The 25,114-nt window shown below is 47.5% G+C and overlaps 2 protein-coding genes and 1 non-coding gene across 9 annotated transcripts in view; 2 read left to right on the forward strand and 1 right to left on the reverse strand.

The window, feature by feature from the left end:
* The window catches only part of DAAM2 (dishevelled associated activator of morphogenesis 2), a 111,264-nt gene extending 107,883 nt beyond the window's left edge, over positions 1–3,381 (forward strand). For all 5 annotated transcript variants that reach the window (XM_037052076.1, XM_037052067.1, XM_037052104.1 and 2 more), the window contains one exon: positions 300–3,381. In XM_037052076.1, the coding sequence (XP_036907971.1) occupies positions 300–521 (222 nt within the window). In that variant the 3' untranslated portion in view covers positions 522–3,381. The remainder of the gene's footprint in view (positions 1–299) is intronic.
* A 626-nt stretch (positions 3,382–4,007) lies between these two features.
* MOCS1 (molybdenum cofactor synthesis 1) overlaps positions 4,008–25,114 on the reverse strand; it is a 43,133-nt gene continuing 22,026 nt past the window's right edge. The window contains exons 4-11 of one of the 3 annotated variants that reach the window (XM_037052118.1): positions 14,309–14,473; positions 12,152–12,213; positions 11,721–11,832; positions 11,257–11,369; positions 10,625–10,735; positions 8,289–8,409; positions 7,719–7,766; positions 4,008–5,552 (exon numbers count right to left, since the gene is read on the reverse strand). In XM_037052118.1, coding sequence (XP_036908013.1) covers positions 4,792–5,552; positions 7,719–7,766; positions 8,289–8,409; positions 10,625–10,735; positions 11,257–11,369; positions 11,721–11,832; positions 12,152–12,213; positions 14,309–14,473 — 1,493 coding nt within the window. In that variant the 3' untranslated portion in view covers positions 4,008–4,791. Of the gene's footprint in view, positions 5,553–7,703; positions 7,767–8,288; positions 8,410–10,624; positions 10,736–11,256; positions 11,370–11,720; positions 11,833–12,151; positions 12,214–14,308; positions 14,474–25,114 lie in introns of all 3 variants that reach the window. The other 2 variants (XM_037052133.1, XM_037052125.1) reach the window with 2 other exon arrangements.
* Positions 9,267–9,394, forward strand: LOC118994560 (small nucleolar RNA SNORA17). The gene has a single exon (XR_005068082.1). It is a non-coding gene; the product is annotated as a small nucleolar RNA SNORA17 (small nucleolar RNA).

Below are 25,114 nucleotides of genomic sequence, written 5' to 3' on the forward strand. Positions count from 1 at the left end.
AAGGGAGAGAAGCCGGTCCTAGCGGTTGGGTGTGTGTGAGGAGAGCGGGGCCTGAGAAACACTGTAGGGGCTCGTGCCAACCCTCAGCAGGGAGAGTGGTCTTCTTGGCCTGAGGGGAGAGAGCATGTGAGCTGAGCAGGCACAGGGCATCCAGGAGGAGAGTGGGGTCAGGTGATGAACACCAGCATCAAGGCACACAGCCCAGGAGTTAGCCCCTGGCTGGGAGGACACTGGTTTGTAAGTGAGATTATGGATGGCTGCTCTGGCCTCAGCCCATCTCTCCCTTCTCACCCCTGCAGCTGAAGGAGCAGAGGGAGCGGGAGCGGTGGCAGCGGCAGCGGAAGGTGCACGCAGGCAGCGCACTGGAGGAGGGGGGCGAGTTCGATGACCTGGTGTCGGCCCTGCGCTCCGGGGAGGTTTTCGACAAGGACTTATGCAAGCTCAAGCGCAGCCGCAAGCGGTCAGGGGGCCAGACCCTGGAAGTCACCCGGGAGCGGGCAATAAACAGGCTAAATTATTGACCTGGGCACTGGCCACAACAGGAGGCCAGCAGACAGGGATGGACCAGAGCAGCTGAGTGGAGGAGGCAGGGACACATAAACCCCATGGTGCTTGGTTTAGAGCCCTGGGCTGGGTCCTGGGGTGGGGGCTGTGTGAGGCAGGACCAGAGTCTCCCACATGTACCTGGAGAGGCTCCTCTCTCCTCTCCTCTCCTCTCCCCATTACTTTCTGCTCCTCAGCCCCCAGGGATCACTGTCTGAGGCTGATGTGGATATCCTTGGCAGGCTTGGCTGAGGGGACCTGCTCCCCACCCCCACATGGGAACCCACACATTGGCATAGAACTGTTAGCTCTAGAATGGACAGGTCCATGCATCTTGTCCAGATGTCATGTGCAGTGGGCAGTATCTGTGGGGTGGGAGCCCTGAGAACCAGGGGGAAAGAATCCAGGCCCCCTTCCCTCAAGAGGCGGCTTAATGGAACATTGATCTGGGAACCAACTTTTGTCTTGATGGCAAAGGAAGAGGCATTATATATTCTAGCTAGCTAGATTCCAGGAGAAAAAGATGCTGGGAGGATGATGCAGGGACCAAGTCATCAGGACACAGAGTACCAGTGCCTGTTTCCTTCATCTCAACTCATTTAAGCCTCATTTAATACTCTCCCTTCCTTCCCTACTGCCACCTCTGTTCTGTCTACTAGTCCAGAATCCCAGAAAACCCACCTTTGGGTTCCCACAGCTCTGGCTCACTATCAGGTATTTCATGCATCTGGTAAGGGAGAGGTTTCAACAAAGACTGATCATCACCATACCTCGTGCCTTGGGCACAGGGATCCTGGAACAAAACTCTCCTCCCACCTTCCTTGGACCATGATCTTGAGGAAGATGGTGACCTCACACATTGGCTAGGAGTTCCTGGCAGCCTTTCACCAGAGGGCAGCACTTGAATGCCTAGTCCCACCCCAGAGCTTTCTAGTCTACCACATTACATTACTCAGAGCCCAAACTGTCTGACATCTGCTTCAGGGCAGAAACCACAGTGACCTCCACTCTCTCCAGCATGTAGGAGACCTCAAACCATGTGTGTCTATCTGGCTGAGGCTAGCACTGGGATATCAGTTCCTGAGAGGGTCCCAAGGGCCAGCACTGCCCTCTGCATTTACATGCCATCTCAGAGGATGTCTCTTCCCCTGAGGCATTCAGACTTGGGCCAGAGAAGGCCAGGGAGCTAGGGAGATGTTGGATGGGGAAGGGGAGGGAGGCCAACTTCCCTGGCAAGTGCACTGCCTGAAAGAGGCAAGGTGGGGTGGAGTGGCTGGGGGAAGTCCTGCTACGTCATTAATACCTTTAGTTCTTCAACCTGACTTCCAAGGGGCCCATTCTGGTCCTCCTCTTCATTCCCACCTTCCATTCTATCCATCTTACACTGTCCATCCCCATTTTCCATTCTGCCCATCTTGAGCAGGTGGCTGTACTTAAACAAAGTGTTCTGTCTTCTAAAAGAAGGACAGTGAGGTCAACTCCATCAAAGCGCTTATTTTCAGTACATTTTCTCCCCCTGGATTTGACCTTTCATCCTCTACCTGCTTGAACCTTCATCCAAGGGTTCCTTGCCCTTCCATCTTTCTGCCCCTCCCTTTATGTTTCTCACCTTCCAACCTACTCTGGCTCAGGGCTATTGCCAGTGGACAGGCTGGTGGGCTGGGCCCATTCTTAAGCTGCCTGTCTTTTCCCTACATCATATTCCTGGGGGTGGGGCTGTAGTAGCTTCCAGGGGAGAAACAAGGTTGGTGGACCCAGCATGTGTGTTGGTTTGAGGGGGAGGGATCTGAGCAAAAGCAAGTCTGGCCAGGACATGTGTGAAGAGGCTATCCTGGAGCCCAGGCGAGGGCGAGATGAAGCTTCCAGGAAAAGCAGCTGCAGAGAGCTTTTACAGCCATCTGTATACCTAAAAGCCCTTGCCGCAAGAGGCTGGTGTTGGGATGATCGGAAGGTTGTGGGTGGGGTCTCCGAACGTCCTCTCCCCAGCTGTCTGGTATCAACCTGATCCACAGGGGCAGGGAACAGGGCAGGGCTCCACTTCTGTCTAACAGGCCTGCCCAAATCCTGGCATTCCCATCCACCATGGAAGCCTAAATATGTGCCACAAAAGAGAAGGAATATGGAAGCTGTTCAAGACACATTGGATCCACAGAAAAGCAGTTCGGTTTAACTGTTTACAGAGGACACATACATTCTTCTAGGGCTCTGACTTCTCACCCCCAAAGATTTTTCTTCTCTATTTATTATTTTCAAGATCTGGCCAGTGGCTCTGGCACGAGACACCACTGTGGCCAGGTCTCCAAGAGTGCCTTGGACCATGGACCATTGTGGCTGACTCAGCAAGAAGGGGCCAGTGCCCCATGGAGACAGCTGAGTGGGTCCTTGATACACTACATGTTTACACCTGTTTCCTCCTTGGACTTTTCCCAGTGCCCTTCCCACCCATCCTGCCAGTCTTTGAATTTCTCCTACTAATTGTGTGTCTGATGTAAAATCCAGTTAACCTAATGCAACTTGTCCCCTTCTCAGCTGCGGCACCCATTCATTCTCCCATGATGGAAATGGTGTGTAGGGCAGTAGGTGGAGAAAATTCTCCAAGTGGCTGGGGAAAGGGCTAGTCCAGGCTCTCCCACCCCATCTTATTCCCACCAGTGGGGGAGCTGTGACCATCTTCCCACCTCTACCAGGGACGCCTTCATGCCAAGGTTGCTCTCACCAGCTGTCTCAGACGACAAGTGAGGCTAATGTACAAAATCAGCAATGTCCTTTTTACCTGCACCTTTTTTATAAGAATATATTGTAATACTAAAAAATATTAAATCCATACCATCCCCCCAGTCTGCCTTGAAACTTGTGCTTTCTTCCCCTGAGGGAGCAGGGAGCTTGAGGTGTGCTGGGGACCAGGTGCAGCTGGTGGTGTTGGAGCCAGCTCCTACCAGCCCTGAAAGCACAATTGTGACTTTTTTTTGAATTTTGCAAACAAGTTCATGTGGCATCATAGCTTGAAATCAGCCTCCTTGGAACTTGGCCTTTTCTTCTACTGTGAGCTGATTGTTAAACATTCACCAGCACACCTGGGTGTAGGGCAGAGGGCGTCCCTATAGATAGACCCAAGGAAGCCTATCCATGTTAAAGAACCTAGCAACCAAGTCCAGTGCTTGGGGTTGGGTGGGTGGCTGAAACACAGGAACCTCTAATTGTACCCCCTAGTCTCTAACAGCCAGTCATGAGCTTTGGACACCCCTACCTGGCTATTTTACTATAGACAGTGCATTTCCACGCCTCCCACTCCCCTCCTATCATCTCCCACAGGAAAGGTGGGGGTTATACAGAAGATAAGCCGCTCCAGCCTTTCCAGTGTCTCTCCTGCTCCTCCTTCCCAGGGTAGTGGGCTCTGGGATGGGGTTGAAGGGTTGGCATGAGATCCTAGCAGCAGGATACCCTGTGCACAGATACAGCCCTTATTCTTGCGTCTCCAGAGTTGGCATTGAGTCTTTATTTTGTGCGCTGTGTGAGTGAAGGTAATCTTCAACTCTCTTCTTTCCCTGATACATTCCAGAGAAAAGGGGTGGGTAGATGGTAGAACAGTGCACTGGGCCATGTGTGGCACGAGTGGCTGGTCAGATGACCTCAGGGCTACAGCTACGTGTGTCTCCTATTAGAGGAGGGGGTGGAGGCAATGGAGTACCAGGACATGCAGTTGTTAAACCCAAAGCCTACAAGTTTGAAGGGAACCAGACCCTCTGAGGATGGAGGGCAGAGGGGCCAGGGGGCTCCACAGACTTGGCAGGCAACGCTGCCGAAGAATATCGTACATTCTTAATGCAAGCTGTACTTTCCCCCCTCAAAGTGGGTTCTTCTGCTTTGTGAGCCCTTATCCTCTCCTGAGGGAAGCAGCAGAAGAGAAAACCCAAAATGAGTAGTGGAAGTTATGGGTGCAACTCTCTGAAGCTGGTTGCCTGAAATAGTTCACAGATAATGCAACTGATTTTTCTGTTATCTAGAATTGCTCATTGTGACCCCTCCCATGACCAGAAAGATCAAAGGGTCTGTTGGTTTCCTCTCTGAATATAGGAAGAATCACAGGTCACATAGGTTCTCTAGCAGTAAGGGAGTGGGCTGACCTGGGGTTCCTACTGGTGAAGGTGAACAGTGACAGAGTTCAAGGAACTTGACATCTTTCCCTCCACCCAAATCACATCCCATCTCTTGACACACCTGGGCCATGGGTAAGAGGGGGCAGGAGCTCTAAGTCCGATGGTAGTCTCCTCGCTGACCCCCAGTCTTGCTAATGAGCTTAATCTCCCCCAATACGATGTCCCTGCTGACAGCCTTGCACATGTCATACAGGGTGAGGGCGGCCACAGCAGCTGAGGTCAGGGCCTCCATCTCCACTCCAGTGGGGCCCTGGGCCCGGCAAGACGTCTGGATCACCACAGCATGGCGTGTGCTGTCCAGCTCTAGCTGCACCTGGACATGGCTCAGGGCCACGTGGTGGCACAAAGGAATCAGCTGGCTGGTCAACTTGGCTGCCTGGATTCCAGCCAGCTGGGCCACCACCAGGGCATCTCCCTTCTTTAGCTGGTTCTCTTGGACGAGTTTGAAGGCCCCAGGCCCCAGGAGGACCATGGCAGAGGCCACGGCCACCCGCTCTGTGTCTGGCTTACTACCCACATCTACCATAGTTGCTCGTCCTTCTGTGTCCACATGGGTCAGTTGGTCTGAGGTTGGCAGGGTTCCTGAGTGGCTGGCAGAAGCCTGAGACATGGGGCTAAGGCACTTTGGGTTAGTGTCTGAGTCTGGGTGGGAACTGTAGTGTCTCTGAGGGGAGCCGGACCCCAGCTGCCTTTGGGGGAGGGGAGGGGTCTGGGGGACTGGGCATCGTTTCCACAAAGTTGACACCCAGTTGGAGACACTCGGTCTGTGTCTCAGACCCTGAATGCTGAGTGGGTCCCGAGAGGGAGTATTCGGAAGGGCTGGTGGGGAATCTTGGAGCATCAAAAACAATTCTGGAAGGCAAGAAGAAAAGAGAAGAAACATTTAGCCCAAAATGTCATTCTTTTTCCCACCTCTTCTCCCAAACATTTCCCTAACTCACTTGAACTTCTCTCTTCCACACTGAGGAAAGGAATGAAGGACAAAAAGCAAAGCAAGAAGAGATAAACAGAAGGTGCACAGATGGAGGGTCCCTAGAACACAAGTGTATTGCCTTTATCAGGTGCTACACCAGACAAACAGCTCTACCAGTTTCTGACTGTCCTGTATTGGTGGTGTGGGAGGTACATGGGCTGCCCTTCTCACAAAAATTCTCTTAAGAAACACCTAGCCTTGGCTGGTGTGGCTCAGTTGGCTACCATCCCATAAAGTGAAAGGTTGTCAGTTAGATTCCTAGTCAGAGCACATGCCTGGGTTGCAGGTTCAGTCCCTGGTTGGAGCACATATGAGAGGTAACCAATTGATGTGTCTCGCATTGATGTTCCTCTCCCTCTTTCTCCCTCCCTTCCCCTTTCTGTATAAGTAAGTAAACAAATAAAATCTTTTTAAAAAAGAAAGAAACACCTAAGATCTGAAGACTGAAGCCTGGATCAGATGACCTCCCGATGTCCATTTTCTTACAAGGAAAGTACAGTGAGGTCCCAGCCTGAATTGGCAATTTTGGGTCCTCTCATCTTCACATTCTCTATGACTAGTTAATAATAATCATATCATTGACGGACTAGCTACTAATGGAAATATTTAATCTACTTAAACAATGTCTTTCAAGCCTCCTCAAGCACATCAGAAGTGCATACAAAAGGACAGGATGATTCCAACAGACCCGAGGGCCTCAGGAGCCTCACAGGCTCTTGTCACTCAAAGGGTGGTCAATGGACCAGCAGCACCAAGCACCACCTGAGAACTGTTAGAGAAGCAAAATCCCACCTCAGACCTCCCAAATCTGCATCTGACATAACAAAATCCCCAATGATTCATGAAATCCGGACAGGCCCTCTTGGTTTCTAGAAACCAGACTAGTTATTCTATATCCTGCAGAATAACCATATACCTTATGAAGCCAAACAGGTCTTTCAACTGCCAGCTTTCCATCACGCTCTGGACACCCTACCTTGTCAATGTCACAGGCACAAGCTCTCTTCTAAGGGGTCCGTCAAGGCATCCCCCACTCCTTGCCATCAAGCTGTGCCAGCTTGGCTCAAGGCCCAACAAGAGGACTATGATGCTGGAGGTAGGGACAAGAGATGATCAAGTTTGCTTCCCAGTGGAGCTCTTTGGTGAGTGGCCTTTCCTTCCCTGGGTGGCTAATGTGGAAGGGTGGTCCCTGGGCTGTCCGCCCCAATGCAGCCCACTCCCTTCTGTGCTGGGGGCTCACTCTGCTCCAGCCCCTGCAGAAAAGTATCCCTTCCCCTAGCTTTTCTCACTGCTTTCTCTTGCCTAGTGGTACAATTCAGGGGCCTGGGTCTCGCTGTGGCCAAGGAAGCAAGAATGCCCTGCTGTAGCCTGGGCCTGTGCCAGAGGGTAACAGCACCCCTGAAGTTCCTCACAGCTCAGCCTGTTCCCCAGGCAGGAGGCCACAGCCCTGCGACAAAGATGTTTTTGTCTGAAGCATCCTCTGTTTAACAAGAGGTGTCCTAATCACTTAGGTCTCCGGAGTTAGGGAACTGGGAAGTTGAGGCCCTGGCTGTGTCTCCCTGACAAGACGAGTAGCATCTTCAGCTTGCTGCCTCACGCTCAACCCCACACAGAAGCTCAGAACACACTGCCCAGTGGGTGCTAAGGGTCCAGATGCACCCTGAGCAGGCCCATAATACACAGGGGAACTGTTCCCAAGCTGGGACATTCTAGAGCTGAGGACAGGGTCTCTGTCTTAACCAGCAGCTCTATATTCAGAGAACAACTTAGTGATCATTAAATCTAAAGGACTGCACCCCGATTTCTGGGGAGATTGAATGATTATTTTCGTGGCAGGTTTAGTGAGGGGGAGCAATGTACAGGAAAGAACAGAAGCAGTAAAGGCATAAAGGGGTATGAAAGGATGAAGGAAAGAACTGAAGAAAAATAAGGCTGAGAATATCAGGGTGAAATGCAGGATCTAGGGATACCTCATGGCAGGAGCCCTGCCCCACAGGAACTCCCAATGACAAGGGTGAGTGGTTACGTACTGCTGGGTCACCCACCGATGAGGATCATGGGCCGGTTCTTCATCTGGGAGATGTTGAACATACCTGGGGTGAGGGGAAGATGGGGAGTAGAGGAGAGCAGGGAAGGGGACAGAAAGAGTGGGGGGAGGAGGGTTCAGTGATACAAACATGGACACAGTAGAGTGACAACCCATGTACATGCACTCACCTATGAGCACCTGACAGAGCCCTCACTGTGTAGGGAGGGTCACCCATGACCAAGCCCAGAAGCCTGTGGATGCCAGGACCTGCCCTCCTGACAGAAGGCAATGTGTGGGAAGAGAGAGGGGCAGTCACACCCCTTTCCCCCCATCTAATAGCCCAAGAGAGTTTGGTGCCCCCTCTCCTGTGCAATCTCGGCTGTGTCAGCTTCCCGAAGAGGAGAATTATCAATACACCCCAGATCTAGGGGTCCAATGGGGGTGACTGGGAGCAAGGACAACACTGAACCCCCCCTGGCTCTCTGCCAGGCTGCCCTTTGTCTTCTCAACCCAAACCATGGCATCCCTCCTGCTGACGGCGACTGGCTCACCACAGGGCCGGGCCTTCCCCACTCCTGCCCCTTACCTGCGTGCTGCCGCTTCTTCCTGCCCACGGCGGCCCCAATGATTCTCAGCAGCTCCTCCTCGGAGGCCCCAGCCCGCAGGTGATCCCGTAGGGATACCTCTGAGTTCCCAAAGAGGCAGACCTGTGGGGTCATCATGGGGGCAAGGACGACATGCATTTACCCCTGAGCCTTGGCCCCAACCTTGAAGACCCCCAGGGTCTGAGCACCAGCCCCCAGGCCTCCCACAGCCAGGGCGTAGTCAGGCAGGACTTCCCACAATGAGGGGCAGAGGATGGAGGAGTCAGAGATGGTGAATGTCAGGAAGCAAAATCAGACATCCAAGGCCTGTTTCTGACTTACAATCATGCCAACTTCAGCTTGTAGAATGTACTTTAAAAAATAAAGAGTTGGGAACAGAGAGAACACATCAAAATCCAGATCCATACTTTCCTAAGACATTCCATGAAATGGCCACTTCATGGCCATGAGAGGACCACAGTTAGTTGGAGCTGGGGCCTGTCAGTCGCCTCTGGACGTGCACGTTCCATTCCCTTCAGTTCCTTCCTGGGCCCTTGCCTCATGGACACTGCCCACCTGCCCCTGTCCTACTCCAGTCTGTGACCCCTGACTGGGGGCAGGTCAGCAGAGGGCTGGTGGCCATGGCATCCGGAGCCCATTCAAACTTGACTCAGTGCTCTCCAGCTCTGAAGAGGCTGAGTGCCCTGGGGGGCCCACAGATAAGTAAGACAGTTCTGGGAAGGAAGATACTTGCCGTCCTCCCACAAACCTACTGTGTGCCAGCTCCATATGGGGCACTGTGGACTCAGAGGCAGAAGAATGTCAGGAGCCCCTGAGGGCGGAACCCACCAGAGAAGACAGGAATGGGATCTAAACAGAGGCAGGAACACCCATTTCACTGCGCTCGTCAGTCCCATCCCTCACTCCCCACCCAGGCCCCAGTGTATACTCTCTGCCACCCCTGGGAACTTCACTTTCCAGGTCCCCCTACAGCTGGCTTCCACCTGGGTTTGGCTGATGAGCAATAGGAGGGAGAGAGGAAAGAGGCTGGGTGTTTGCTCCCTGCTTCCTCCCTACTCTGACTTGGAGTGGCTGCTTCCCTTATAACTACCACACCAACCAGGAGGCCACCCTGCCAGCCTCCTGCTCTCGCTGGGCCCCAGTGACACTGCCTCCCCTGTTCTGGTTTCTTGCCCCTTGGGGGTGGGAACAGCTACTGCTCATGGAGTATCTTAACATCCCCCACTGATCTCATAACCTGTACCATCAGTAGCTTCTTCAGTCCATTTCCTTCAGAATCCCACCTTCCGTTTCCTGTAGGGCCCAGACTGATACACCACCCAGAGTACAGGTCAATTTTATATTTCCAGCCCAGAAACGTCTTTTTAGCTTTATGACAGCAGCTGGGTAATTTCTCTTGGATCTGAACTCAACCCACCTCCACCTCAATCCTAACCTGCTCCTGAACTTGACCAGCTACCTGGATGCCTCTCTCTCCTCCCTCCAGCTGCACGACCAAGTTCCCTCACTCCCCCTTCTCATTTTCACCTTACACTCTTACATATGTGGGATATTGCTAAATGGTCATCTAACCAGGCTTCCAATTTCCACATTCAACCTGTGGATTATTCCTCCTAAAACACCAATGGGAATCCTGTCCCCCTATGCTCAGAATCTGCACAGTGCCCCACTATTGACAGAACACCATGCCCCTTCCACCTGCGCATTCAAGCCCCCACAGTGTTCCTCCCCGTATCTGACTTCACTCTGTCCTGGCCACACTAGGATGAACCCCAGATATGCCTCCTCTCCTGCCCTCACTTCTACCCCAGCCATCCTTCAAGGCTCACCGAAGTCCATCCCCCTTATGATCTGCTGGGCCCCTCGGCTGACATAGAATCCTGCACTCACACATGTGATCAGCTTTGTCTGGTCTTACCAAGGAGGCTCTGTGCCCCCAAAGGGCAGGGGCAGGTCTATGCCTCCCCGTTTTCTGCCCCCAGGACAGAGAGACGGCACACACTCTTAGATATGAGTAATGGAGGCTGGTTTCCGAAGTGGCAGAGTGCACAGTGACCTTTCACGCCCCCCAGAGTGGTGGCACTGAGTCCTGGAAACTGGACCCAATGAGCTGCAAGTTTCTCCAGGGACCCAAGGAAGAAAGGAAAGAATCAGGGTGACGGTTCCAGGGGGCCATGAGCCCTTCCCCTATATGCCCTCCACAAATCTGACTCAGTTTCACCAACCACCCTGTGTGCCCTGCTGGTCTCCCCTCCAATCAGGGGGCACTGGCAGGAAGAGACTTTCACAACACAGAGGTGGGGAAGGGGATACTCACCTTGAGGTTCCCATCAGCTGTGATTCGCAGCCGGTTACAGGTGCCACAGAAATGCTCAGACATGGATGTGATGAAGCTGACCTGGCCTCGGAAGCCAGGAATTTTAAAGGCCTGGGCAAGGAGGGAAAGAAGGGCAGTGGAGGGGACATGGGTGGAGACGGCCCCTGAGCGTCAGCTCTCACTCCCTGGCATCAGAGCCCCCGCTCCACGGCCTTCTGCAGTGCAGCCCTTTGGAAGGGAGCACCAAGACCCTCAGACAACAGAAGACTGTGGTACACGGATGGGATGGGCTCTCTGCCTGTGCCTGGTCTGCCTGAGAGCAAACCTGCTGAACATACAGGGACCTGTGGGCAGCACGGCCAGAGCAGGCCCCAGGGAAGAGCAAACTGAGCACCCCCTCCACCACTCACTGGAGTGTATCCTGGGGCAAGTCACTCAAGCCCTGTCCCACACCCATCCTGCCTCTGTATCTAGGAGAAGGGAGGCTGCTGTGATGGTACTGACATACTTCCTGGTAAATGGTACTGTCCTGAATCACTGCACTTGACCTCAGTATGGCCCCTGCCAGCTCCCCCATCCTAGGGTGGAAGCAGGACCTTCCTCCCCACCTAGCCCCCAGGCTGCCCACTAACCTTGGCTGTGCTGGACTCCTCCTCAGGCAGCTTCTCCAGCTCCGGCCACCGCTGCTGGAGGGTGTCCAGCATCTCTTTGTAGCTGACCATCTTCTTGAAGTTCCACCTATTGCCTGTATTGGGGTTGGAGGCCCCTGAGTCACAGTGCTGTAGGAGCGCAGGGGAAGCCCATCCTCCCACACAGCCCAGCAATCAGTTCTCTTGGAGTTAAGGTCAGGTGGCCCTGCCTAAAAGCTCATCACTGAAAAGCCTCTGATGCCCCATTGTAGCCCTAGTTCTAGCACCTGCCTGGGCCCGCCCCACCATCCCTGTAGACATTCTACATACACAGCACAGTTTGAGGCCAGCAGCACCCACAGTGGGAGCCAGACCTTGCTGCCCTACTCCACCCTTCCCAGGGTCCCCATGCTCTGTTGACAGGCCCAGCCTCCTCTCCCCTCCCCAACCCCACACCCGTCACTGACCATCAAAGGGCATGTACTCTATGAAGCGCACGTCCAGGGGGAGGCCCTCAGTCAAGGCCACAAAGTCCAGGAGCTCATCTTCGTTCAGGCCTCGCATCACCACACAGTTCACCTACCCAGGGGACAAAGGGACCATGAGGGCTGTTCCCCAGGTTTTGCAGGGATGACCTTTGGGGATCCAGAACTTGCCTTGGCTCTCCACTGGGGGTCCCAATCCTTGCCTTACCCTACAGGGCTCCTTGGATTTGGGGATTCCGTGGGGCCATATTTCCCTCCTCCCTTGTGGGGTGAGGGGCAGAGCTGGGTGCAGTGGATAAGGAGGTGTAGTAGGGGGACATGGAGCTGAGATGGGCCAGGAGCTGACAGAGAAAGGCCAAGCCAGGGTGGAAGGGAGAGGAAATCAAGGGCCAGTAGCAGTGGCATGTCCTCACCTTCACAGGGCTGTAGCCCAGCTCGATGGCCTTGTGGATACCCTCCATGACCTTGTGGAAACCTGCAGGGAACAAGAGAAACAGTCCAGGAACCTCCTCCCTCTCCCGGGCCCCCTCACCCCGATAGGGAAAGGAAGCCCAGAGCTGCACGGAGTCTCAGAGACCACTGAGTCCGGGGACTGGCAGGCATTTCCTGGAAAGGGGCTGATCATAAATATTTTAGGTTTTGCAGGCCAAGTGGTAAAATTGAAGATATTATGGAGGTTTACTCATAAAGACTCTATTGACAAAACTCAGAATATAATAATAATTGAGTGTATTTTTGTAATATAGGTCTACATATGGAATGAAAGAAATGAATTATTTTTATAGGGATAATATTTTGCTCGATTCGGGTTCATAGTTAAGTTATTGTTCCCTATCATTAAAACTGAATGCAAATGTTACTTGCAAAATCCATGCTTAATTCACAGGCTGTTAGAAAGCAGGCAGGGACCTGATTTGGCCCCTGGGCCACAGTGTGAGCCCTCTTGGTCTACAGGAGGAATCGGAGGCCCCAGAGAGAAGCAGTGTCCTGCTGGAAGCCTTATGCCGAATCTCTCAGAATGCTGGTTTCCTGACTTCCTTATCAAGGTTTTCTCCTCAATAGCTTGTCTGTTCACAATCTGCATATTCTCAGCAAGCACCTACTGTGCACAGTTGTGCCAGGGCTGGTGAGCATTTCCTATGCATGAGGTTCTTACCTGTCTTTATGCTTAACCCCAGGCTGGTTTGTCCTCACTCTGGCTCACTCCTGTATCCAAACATTCGAGCATTTACTGATACTGGCCCATCCAATCCCTGCCTGCAGAGTCTGGGGACCATGTGTGTCTCCCAGCCAGGACATCATGCTGAGGGAGGGTGGCCTGGGGATGGCCTCCCTGGTATCCTTGCAGCATTTCTGGATGGCCCAGGGAAGAATGTGCAGCTTTCACACAAAATGTGGCTAGGATAATCTAGAACTTCTTTCCTCTGTAAAGCACTCTCCCCTCCAGTAGGGGGCAGTGGGCACGGGAGTCTGAATGGGGAGGAGGATCCAGCGTTAGGGCACACAGTCCCCAGTCCTCATTCCAGGAAAGGAGATACGGAGATGGGGTGGGGGATGTAGGGGGTATAGATGTGTGGGGAGGTGGGGAGGGTGAAGCCCACAGACACACCTTCTACTTTCCTACCTCAGAGCCCTGGCTGGTTCTTGGCTGAAAATCCCCCTCAGAGTAAGCTCACTGGATCTGAATCCCTGTCCCCCCAACACCTCCCCGCCACTTCCTCAAGGCCCAGTGTTCTTGCCTCCTCTTTAAAGCCCTCTAAGTCTCCCCAAGCTGGGAGTTCTCTCTCCCTCTCTGTGGTACTTTAACTGACACCACCAGATAATTAAATCACACCTTTTGTACCTTAGCAGGCTGTCCTACAGAGCAATGACTCACAGGTATTTCCTCAGCACACAGAGGGGTGTGACTCCCTCAGCACAGCACAGGGAGTCACACTGTTAGGCAAGAACCTCTGCCCCAACATGAGGCCCAAGACTCAAGAGACGTGAGGGGGTAGTGGCCCAGTGAGACACAGGGCTCTGGCCAGTTTATGTTCAGCCCCACCTTCCCTGAGGAAGCCCAGGGAGGTGGCTGAGGAAGTGCCTGTGCAGGGGGCGAAGGGAGAGGCTTATATCCAGGATGGGCACAGAGAGCACCACTGGGGGCTGCTGGGAGCCCCCACCTGGCAGGGCAGGCACCTCAGGACAGCCGCTTCTACCCTTGAGGCCCCACATTTCTTCAGAACTCATTATAACCAACTCATCCCAGTGTGCCAGGGACTATCTTGTTTTAAAACGGGAAGTCTTGAGTTCTTGAAACCCTCTTAGTCCTGGACAAACTGGGGTAGGGGGAAAGGCATGGTAGGGGAAGGTTGGCCACCATAGCTCTTAGCATCTGATCCCCAAAAGTCCCCAGGGATGTGGCTAGAAAGGCAAGGGACATTTGGTCCAGGTGAAGGGTGAAGCCTAGGCTTACCTATAGCCTAGATACCAAGAGTGAGATACTAGGCCTCTCATCATAGCCCCAGCCAGAGATCTCAGTTACAGGGACCTTGGAGGGACACCCTCCACTGTGAATTGCATCTGATCACCTTTCCTGCGGACGATGAACTCAAACTTGGCTGGCACCAGTGTGTCCAGGCTGATGTTGATGGCACTGAGGCCAGCTTTCTGAAGCTGAGGCAGTAGCCGGGCGAGGTTGATGCCGTTGGTGGTGACACCGATGGTCCTCAGCCCCTCCAGCTGATGGAGCTGGGCTGTAGAAAGAAGAGGAAGTGTCAGCCTACTTGTTTGGGGGGAGGCCAGGGGAAGGGCTGAGTCCAAATAAGATTGCACGGAAAAGGAGCTTTTTCTGGATCTCAACTCACAAGGCTACTTTAGTTAGAAACATAAGAATAAAAACAATGATAAAAATAACCAAAAAATTAAATACTGAGTGTTTACTCTGCTACAGGCTCTGCTTAGGGTTTTCTGTGCATGAGCTCATGGAAGAGTCACAATAAAAATGACCCCCATTTAACAGATAAGAAAAGAGAGGCTCGGAGAGATTCAGAAAATTGCTTCAAGTCACACAGCTAGTAAGAGGATGGTCTGAGAATAAAAATCATGTGTATTTGACCCCAGTACTATGCTCTTAATAATTAACTCATAGGTCCTGATACTCTGGTTTAGATTATGCACTAAACTGACTCCTCTAATCCACCAAAAATTTCTAAAAGTAACAGGATTTAAAAAAAAAAAAGCCCACCCTGACTGGTGTAGCTCAGTGGGTTGGGCATCATCTCCCAGACTAAAAGGTCACCAGTTTCATCCTAGTCAGGTCACATGCCTGGGTTGTGGGCCAGGTCCCCACTTGAGGGTGTTTGAAAGGTAACCGATCAATGTTTCTCTTACACATCGGGTGTTTCTCTCCCTCTTCTTCTCCCTCCCTTCTCCTCTCTCTAAAAATAAAATAATTAGCCCTGGATGGTGTGGCTCAGTGGACTGAGTGCCAGCCTATGAACCAAGGGGTTACCCATTCGATTCCCAGTCAGGGCACATGCCTGGGTTATAGGCCAAATCCCCAGGAAGGGGCATCCGAGAGGCAACCACACACTGATGTTTCTCTCCATCTCTGTCTCCTGCCTTTCCCCCCTCTCTCTAAAAATAAATAAATAAAATCATTTAAAAAATAAATAAAATAATTAATTAATTTTTAAAAACCACAATAGCATTGGAAGGCAAGAAAGAATGTCTTCAATGGCCCAGAAAAGTGGAGAAATACTGAAAGATAGAAAGCAGGGGGAGATAAGATGGAATGAGGAGCCCACAGCCCGAAGCACACACAGAAGGAGGTTCTGTACAAAGTGGGAGGGTGACTAGCATGCACCATGCTTAGCAGTCACATAGACAGGGAGTAGAAGGGTCCTTGGTTATGTTAAGGAGGCTGCCTTTCTGCAGAATTATAGCTGGATAAGTTGGGCAAGTTGGCCTTCTTCTCATTCCTAGGAGCAGGAAGAAGGCAGCAGCTTTTACCCCCAAAATAGAGTGCTTAGGCTAGCCAAAGTGGGTGGGGGAAGCCTCGAGTAGGCTGCTGATACTCAGGAGACACAGGAACCCTGAAGCCCAGAAGCCTAACAAGACCTCATGTCCCTATCCACAACCTCAGGGGCAACTAGCATAAGCAGAAACAGCCATGACAGCCAGGCCAGTATAGCACGGAATCAGCAAACATTTAAAGACAATACTGAGAAAAAAAGATAAATTCCATAAATAGAGAAATGAATGAGAAAGAAGTAGGAAAGGTAAAAGAAGATGATTCTTTTTAAATTCTGAGTTAGATGAACATAGATGCAAAAATCCTCAACAAATAGTAGCAAACCAAATTCGGTAATACATTAAAAGGGTCATACACCAAGATCAAGTGGGATTTATTTCAGGAATACAAGGATAATTCAACATCCACAAATCAATCAGTGTGGTATATACCACCATTAATGAAATGAAGGACAAAAACTTATAGTCATCTCAATAGATACAGAAAAAACACTGGACAAAATTCATCATATATTCAAGATGAAAACTCTCACCAATGGGATATAAAAGGAATGTTGCTCAACATAATAACAGCCACATTTGGGCCACATCAGGTCCACCATGAACATCATACTCAATGGTGAAAGGCGCAAAGCTTTTTCTCTGAAATTGGGAACAAAATAAGGACACCCACTCTCACCACTTCTAGTCAACACAGTATTAGAAGTCTTAGCCAGAACAATTAGGCAAGAAAAGTAAATAAAAGTCATCTAAATCAGAAAGGAAAAAGTAAAACTGTCACTGTTTGCAGATGACATAATGTAAAACATAGAAAGCCCTAAGGAGTCCACCTAAAAACTGTCGGAACAAACAAATTAAGTGAAGTTGCAGGATACAAGGTCAATATTCAACAATCTGTTTCCTATACACTAATAACAAACTATCGGAAAAAACAACGAAGAAAACAGCTCCATTTACAATTACACTGAAAATAATAAAATACATAGGAATCATTAACCAAGCAGGTGAAAGACCTGTGCACTGAAAACTCTGGGACAGTGATAAAAGAAATTGGAAAAGACACAAATAAGTGGAAAGGTATTCTGTGCTCATGTCCTGAAAGAATTAGTATTTTAAAAATGTTCATACTACTTAAGGCAATCTATAGATTCAATGCAACCCCTATTAAAATTCCAATGGTGTTTTTCACAGAAATGAAACAAAGAATGCTAAAATTTGTGTGGACCTACAAAAGACCCCACATAGCCAAACCCATCTTGAGAAAGAAGAACAATACTGAAGGCATCATGGTTGCTGATTTCAACTTATGTTGCAAAGCTATAGTAATCAAAACAGTATGGTACTGACACAAAAACAGATACATAAACCAATGAAACAGAATCAAGAGCCCAGAAATAAACTTACAAATATATGTTCAATTAATTTAAGGCAAAGAGCCAAGAATATACAATGGGAAAAGGAAAGTGTTTTCAATAAATGATGTTGTGAAAACTGCACAGCCACATGCACAAGGATAAAACTGGACCACTGTATTAGACCATACAAAAAACTAACTCAAAATGGAACAAGGACTTCATATGAAATGATAAAACTCCTAGAAGAAAAACGGGTGACAAACTTCTTGATATTGGTCTTGGTGATGAGTTTTTGGACTTGATATCAAAAGCAAAGGCAACAAAAGACAAAATAAACAAGCTAGACTACATCAAATGCTGTTCATTACAGCAGTATTTAAAATGAGCCAAGACATGGAAGCCACCTAACTGTCTATCAATAGATGAATGGATAAAGAAAATGTCACACATACACAAACACAAAGGAATATTCAACCATATAAACCCAGCCATTTGTGACATGGATAGACCTTGAAGGCAATATACTGAGTGAAATAAATCAGACAAAGACAACTACAGTATGATATCATTTATATGTAAAATTAAAAATTAAAAAAACAAAATCACAGATACAAAAAACAGGTTTGTGCTCGCCAGAGGTGGGTGGCGGGAGTGAGTGAAATAGGTAAAAGGCAGTCAAAAGGTGTAAACGTCCAGTTGTAAATCATTCCTGGGGAACGTAATTTACAGCATGGTGACTAGTTAATAATCCTCTATTGTATATTTGAAAGTCACTAAGACAGTAGATCTTAAAAGTTCTCATCACAAGAAAAAACATGTATAACTAAGTGTGGTGATGCCTATTAACTACACTTATTGTGGTGATCGTTTTGCCATACGTACAAATATCAATTCATTATATTGTACACCTGCAACTAACACAATGTTCTATGCCAATTATATCTCAGTACAAAAAAATCAGAGTTAACATTCTCTAGGGTTTAAATATTACATTTTGAAATGAGAAAAAGAAGTAATTAAAACTCTAGAAAATAAAATATATATGGTTATAGGAAGACACATTCTTTATGGAGAGTTATAAAATACAGATAGTTATAAAAATATCGAGATATATAGAAAGTTATAAAATATATAATAATAGAAAGAAAATAACTTGATGAGAAAAGCATGGACACATATGAAGAGCAAATGAGCAAGCTGGAAAACTGAGCAAAGGAATTGTCCCAGGTTGAACACAAGAGAACAAAGATGAACAACAAACTACACCTACTCACATTTAACTCTAATAAAATCTAGAGAAAAGATACTGTGTCAAAATGTCCATGATGGTTATCTTTGGTCAGTAGTATTATTATGTGTGATTTTTACATTCATTTGTCTAGAGATAAAACTCATTTAAAACCATATGAACGCATGAATCTTGGTGAAGAATCAGCTTAGCTCTGCAGAAGAGTGGAATCCAGGGGTGAAGTGCCCAAGTGAAGACTGGAAAAAACCCTGAGAAAAAGGCAGCAAAAATCACAACTCTAAACATTAGTTCAGGTAGGGGTGTGCAGAGGTGCCCATGCTCATGGTGTAGGACTAATATTGTGTGACCTTTGTAGAGAGAAGTTATGTATGGTACTTTATAAAGCCTTTGATCTAAAGTTTCAATTCTAAGAATTTACCTAAGGAAATAATCATGGATATAAACAATACTTATTTACAAGGATGGTTGTTAGAGAGGAATGTATAATAAAAGGCAGTGGGAGATCATCTGACCCAACAACAGAAAACTGGCCAAATTCCAGGGGTGTCCGACCTTTTGGTATCTCTGGGCCACACTAGAAGAAGAAGAGTTGTCTTGGGTCACACATTGAATACACAAACACTAACGAAACTAATGAGCAAGCAACAGGTTTTAAGTAAATTTAGAATTTTGTATTGGGCCGCATTCCTAGTGATCCTGGGCCTCACGAGGCCCATGGGCTGTGGGCTGGGTACCTCTAGATGATGGAATCTATGCAATCAAAAATGACTCTGTACAATAATTTGTTAGAATGTCGAGAGATAAACATGCTATAGTAAGTTCGGAAAGCAGATTAAAAACAGTAGCTAATATGATTTCACTTAAAGGTGGAATCTAAAGTGAGGTTTCCCAGATGGAAGGGAAGTTAGGAGTCTGGGTGAAAAAGGTGAGTGAAGAGTACAAATGGCCAGTTACAAACCAGTCATGAGGATGTAACGTCCAGCACAGGGAATGTAGTCAATAATATTGTAACAACTATGTATGGTGTCCGATGGGTACTAGACTTATTGGGGGAGTAACTTTGTAAATTATAATTTTCCAACCATTATGCTGTACACTTAAAACATAAAATAATACTGAATGTAAACTGTAATCAAGAAAAAAAAGTAAAAAACCAAACCAAACCAGTAGTTAAAAACTAAATGCAGAAAAAAGAAGTATGCTGAGAGTGGTTGCTATTTAAAAAGTGATATATTTTTTGCTTATCTGAAATAAACATGTATTACTTTTGTAATAAGAAAATAAAATTTTAACATAAAACTTGTTTTAAACAAACAAACCAACAAACAGAAAAACCCAAAAAGCTTTACTCTGGGGGTCTGCTGACAAAGGAAATTAGCAGTCGTTGTTGGTTCTCTCCAACAACATTCCAGAGAATTCCAGATTCCAGAGAAACACAGAACCCAGCACATTAATATAAGAAAATCTTGAGAAACTCATAGGAAGATGGACAGGCCTTTTGAACTGGTATGGGGGAGGGGGTCTGTAGCCTGGGGTTGTAGGTGGCTGGCAGAGAATGCAAGCATTAAAGATAAGTGAACAAGGCAGTTCAACTTTCTTCTTGCCCTCACCCCTTGATGCCTCAGAACAAGCACTGTTTGTCCCTTCACTGAAGAAATCAGTGGCTCAAAGCCCCAGAGCCGATAACTCTAAGCGACCAGGAAATAGCGAACCTCTCAGATGCACAATTCAAGACACTGGTGATCAGGATGCTCACAGAACTAGTTGATTTTAGCCACAAATTAGAGGAACATATGAAGGCTAAACTAATTGAAATGAAGGGAGATGCACAGGAAACCATTAGTGATGGAAAGGAAACTGGGACTCAAATCAATGGAGTGGACCAGAAGGAAGAACGAAACATCCAACCAGAAAAGAATGAAGAAACAAGAATTCAAAAAAATGAGGAGAGGCTTAGGAACCTCTAGGACATCTTTAAATGTTCCAACATCCGAATTATAGGGGTACCAGAAGGGGAAAAGAAACAGCTGTGAGTGGAAAACTTATTTGAACAAATAATAAAGGAGAACTTCCCCAGTCTGGCAAAGGAAATAGACTTCCAGGAAATCCAGGAAGCTCACACAGTCCCAAAGAAGTTGGACCCAAGAAGGAACACACCAAGGCACATCATATTACATTAGCCAATATTAAAATGAAGGAGAGAATCCTAGAAGCAGCAAGAGATAAGGGGACAGTCACCTACAAAGGAGTACCCATCAGACTGTCAGTGGATTTCTCAAAAGAGACCTTACAGGCAAGAAGGGGCTGGAAGGAAGTATTCCAAGTCATGAAATCCAAAGACCTACAGCCAAGATTGCTTTATCCAGCAAAACTTTCATTTAGAATGGAAGGACAGATAAAGTGCTTCTCAGATAAGGTCAAGTTCAAGGAGTTCATCATCACCAAGCCCTTATTATATGAAATGCTAAAGGGACTTATATAAGAAAAAGAAGATGAAAAATATGAACAGTGAAAGGACAGCAAACACACAGTTATTAACAACCACACCTAAAACAAAAGCAAACCAAGAGGACAGCTAGATCAGGAGCAGAACCATAGAAATGAAGAACACATGGAGGGTTAGCAACAGGGGAGTGGGAGGAGGAGAAGGGGGAAGAAGATACAGAAAATAAGAAGGATAGATGGTAGGTAAAAAATAGATAGGGGGAGGGCAAGAATAGTAGGGAAAATATAGAATCTAAAGAACTTGAGACACGTGGTCATAAACTAAAGGGGGGAAGGGTTGGGGAGGGGCTGTGCAGGGCAGAGGGGAATGAAGGGGGGGAATAGAACAACTGCAATGGTATAATCAATAACATATATAAAAGAAATCAAGGGTAACTGTCTCCTTCCAAACCTGCTTCTCCCTGAGGGTTTGAAGGTGAAGACCTAAAGGAACGTCATATTGTATACATTCAGGCGGTGCCATTCTCATCATAATCAAAATGAACAGCAGCCTGTGCAGTTTCACACAGCAAAGCCAGTCATTTGGTGGGGAGGCAAACATGAGCAAATAGCTGATATTCTGAGGTCTTGAGCTCCCTACACATGTCAAAGACTAAAATCTGGCATTCATCCTTTTTCTATTAAGCAGTATTATGTTTGTTATGTGCCACTGAGTCAACTGACTCCTGATGACCCCATGAATGAGTGATGTCCACATGGACTGTCCTCAACAGCCCTGTTCAGCTCCTGTAGACTCCTGCCTATGGCTTCTTTCATGGAGTCAATCCATCTCACATTTGGTCTTCCTCTTTTCCTGCTGCCTTCTATTTTCCCCAGCTTTATTGTCTTTTAAAAAGAACCCTTCTCATAATGTACCAGAAGTAGAACAGCTTCAGTGTTAATCATTTTTGCCTCCAGTGATGTTTTAGGGTTATTTTTCCTAGGACCCACTTGTTCATCTTTCTGGCAGTCCAGGATATCTGTAGAGCTTTCCAACACCACACTTCACACGAATCATTTTTTTCCTATCAGCCCTCTTCACTGTCCAACTTTCACATCCATTCATAGTAACTGGGAATACGAGTGTGTGGATGATCTTAGCCCTGGTGTCTAATGACACATCTTTGCCCTTGAAAATCTTTTCTAATTCTTCTATTGCCCTTCTGAGTCTCAGCCTTCTCTTGACTTCTTGGCTGCAGTCTCCATTTGAACTACTGCTGAAACAGAGTAAGCAAAATCTTTAAGGTAGACAATAAAGGCATGGAAATCAGTAAAGCTGTATATTTATTCTGTAGCCATTGTTGTCTTCCTGATGTTCACATGAAGTCCTGCTTTGGCACTTCCTTCTTTCAAATTCGTCAGAAGTTGTTTTAAATCAATGCAAGTAAGACGGTGTCATCTGCATTTAAGTCATTGATGTTTCTTCCACCAATTTTTATTCCTCCTTCTTCTGAGTCTATCCCAGACTTTTTGTATGATATGTCCTATATACAGATTAAACAAATAGGGAGATAAAATGCACCTTTGCCTGTAGGAAACCATTTTGTCTCTCCATATTCTGTCCTGACAGTGGCTTCCTGTCCACAACACAAGTTACACTTCAGGACAATCAAGTGTTACGGCACACCCATTTCTTTCAGAGCAACCCATAGCTTTTCATGATCCAGTAAAGCAGATGAAGGCTTTACTGAAGGTTTTATCAAAAGTCTGTAAAACATAGACTGACCTTCTCCTGAAATCGTCTGGAGCTTTCCCGTATCCAGCATATGTTTGCAATTAGACCTCCAGTGCCTCTTCCTTTTCCAAATCCAGCTTGAACATCAGGCACTTCTTGTTCCACATGAGGTAGGAGCTTTGGCAAATCACCTTGAGCATCACTTTACTTGCGAGGGAAATTAGAGCAAGGGTCCTATCTATAGTTACTGCACTCCTTGACATCTTCTTTCTTGAGAATCAGGATGTATATCAAACATCCCGATGTTTTATATTTACAACATAAAACAAAAATTTTCATTAAAAAAACAAGGGAAAATATGACCGTACAATAAAGAACACAAGACATAAGATGAACAGTAATATAGACAGAGGAGAACTTAGTGAATTAGGAGGTAGCATTAAAGAGTTCTCCCAGGAAAAAGAGGAGAGATTAAGAAATCAAAATATAATTTAAGAACTGTGGAGGCTATAAGTAGAAGGGGTAACATGTAGATAATAGAGGTCCCAGGAAAAAAATTAAAATGGAGGACTTCCAGCCAAGATGGAGGCATAGGTAGAGACACTGTGCCTCCTCACACAACCAAATTTAAGGACAACAAAGATTTAGAAACAACAATAGAACCAGAACAGACATAAAACTGAACTGTACTGAAGTCCGACAATAACGAACCATTCATCCAGACCGGTAAGGGGGCGGAGTCAGCTGCTGGCAAAGCGGGGTCAAGGAGGAAAAAGTGGCCAAACCGACCCAGGTGCTCAGGCAGCTGTTGGCAGATCCCAGGTGTGGGGTGGCAATGGGCAGACCCAGTGAGGGCACAAGGCAGCTGGCTGACCTTGGTCACACATTCACACTCAGATAAACCAGGCAAAGGAGCGAGCAGTGAGACAGACCGTGCAAACTAGGGCCCCAGTGACAGGAATTAAAGCCTAAAAGCACCAGTTGGAAAAACTTTCAGGGTCGAGGTGCTGGGAGAAGCTCCCAGGCTCACAGAAAGTTCCTTGGAGAGACCCACAGGGTCCTAGAATATACAAAAGCCCACCCACCCGGGGACCAGTACCAGAAGGGCCCAATTTGCTTGTGGGAACTGACAGAAAGGGCCGAAATCCAAGAGAGCATGGAATAAGCGCCATTGTTCCCTCTCTGACCCCGCCCCCACACACAGAGTTACAACCCAGTGACGTGAGTTGCCCTGCCCTGGTGAACACTTAAAGCTCCACCACTCACATGTAACAGGCACGACCTGACCAAAAATGGCTCAGTCAGAACAAACCAAAGCCCCAGAGCCAATACTTTTAAGTGACCAAGAGATAGCCAACCTATCAGATGCACAGTTCAAAACACTGGTGATCAGGATGCTCACAGAACTGGTTGATTTTGGTCACAAATTAGATGAAAAAAATGAAGACTATGCTAAGTGAAATAAAGGAAAATGCACAGGGAACAAATAGTGATGGAAACAAAACTGGGACTCAAATCAAGGGAGTGGACCAGAAGGAAGAAAGAAATGACCAAACAGAAAAGAATGAAGAAATAAGAATTCAAAAAAATGAGGAGAGGCTTAGGAACCTCCAGGACATCTTTAAACGTTCCAACATCCAAATTATAGGGGTACCAGAAGTAGAGGAGGAAGAGCAACAAGTGGAAAACTTATTTGAACAAATAATAAAAGAGAACTTCCCCAGTCTGGCAAAGACAATAGACTTCCAGGAAATCCAGGAAGCTCAGAGAGTCCTGAAGAAGGTGGACTCAAGGAGGAACACACTAAGGCACATCATAATTACATTAGCCAAGATTAAAATGAAGGAGAGGATCCTAGAAGCAGCGAGAGATAAGGGGACAGTCACCTACAAAGGAGTGCCCATCAGCGGATTTCTCAAAAAAGACCTTACAGGCAAGAAGGGGCCGGAAAGAAGTATTCCAAGTCATAAAATGAAAGGACCTACATCCAAGATTGCTGTATCCAGCAAAGCTTTCATTTAGAATAGAAAGGCAGATAAAGCACTTCTCAGATAAGGTCAAGGAGTTCATCATCACCAAGCCCTTACTATATGAAATGTTAAAGGGACTTATCTAAGAAAAAGAAGATGAAAAATATGAACAGTGAAAGGACAGCAAACTCACAGTTATTAACAACCACACCTAAAACAAAAGCAAACTAAGTGGACACCTAAAACAGGAGCAGAGGCACAGAAATGGAGATCACATGGAGGGTTAGGAACAGGGGAATGGGAGGAGGAGAAGGAGGGAGAAGGTACAGCGAATAAGTAGCATAGACGGTAGGTAGAAAATAGACAGGGGGAGGGTCAGAGTAGTGTGGGAAATGTAGAAGCTAAAGAACTTATGACACATGGACATGAACTAAAGGAGAAGGTGGGTGGGAGGGGTGTGTAGGGTGGAATAAAGGGGGGGGAATGGGACAACTGTAATGGCATAATCAATAAAATATATTTAAAAAATAAAATGGAGAGAAGGAAATATATGAAGAAACAATGGAGAACATTTTCCCCACCTTTAAAACAAACTGCCTAGTATTAAAAGAACAATTTCAATGTCCACA

The sequence above is a fragment of the Sturnira hondurensis genome, unplaced genomic scaffold (assembly GCF_014824575.4).
Source record: "Sturnira hondurensis isolate 20B ecotype Veracruz unplaced genomic scaffold, ASM1482457v3 Scaffold0000880, whole genome shotgun sequence".
Classification (NCBI taxonomy): Eukaryota; Metazoa; Chordata; class Mammalia; order Chiroptera; family Phyllostomidae; genus Sturnira; species Sturnira hondurensis.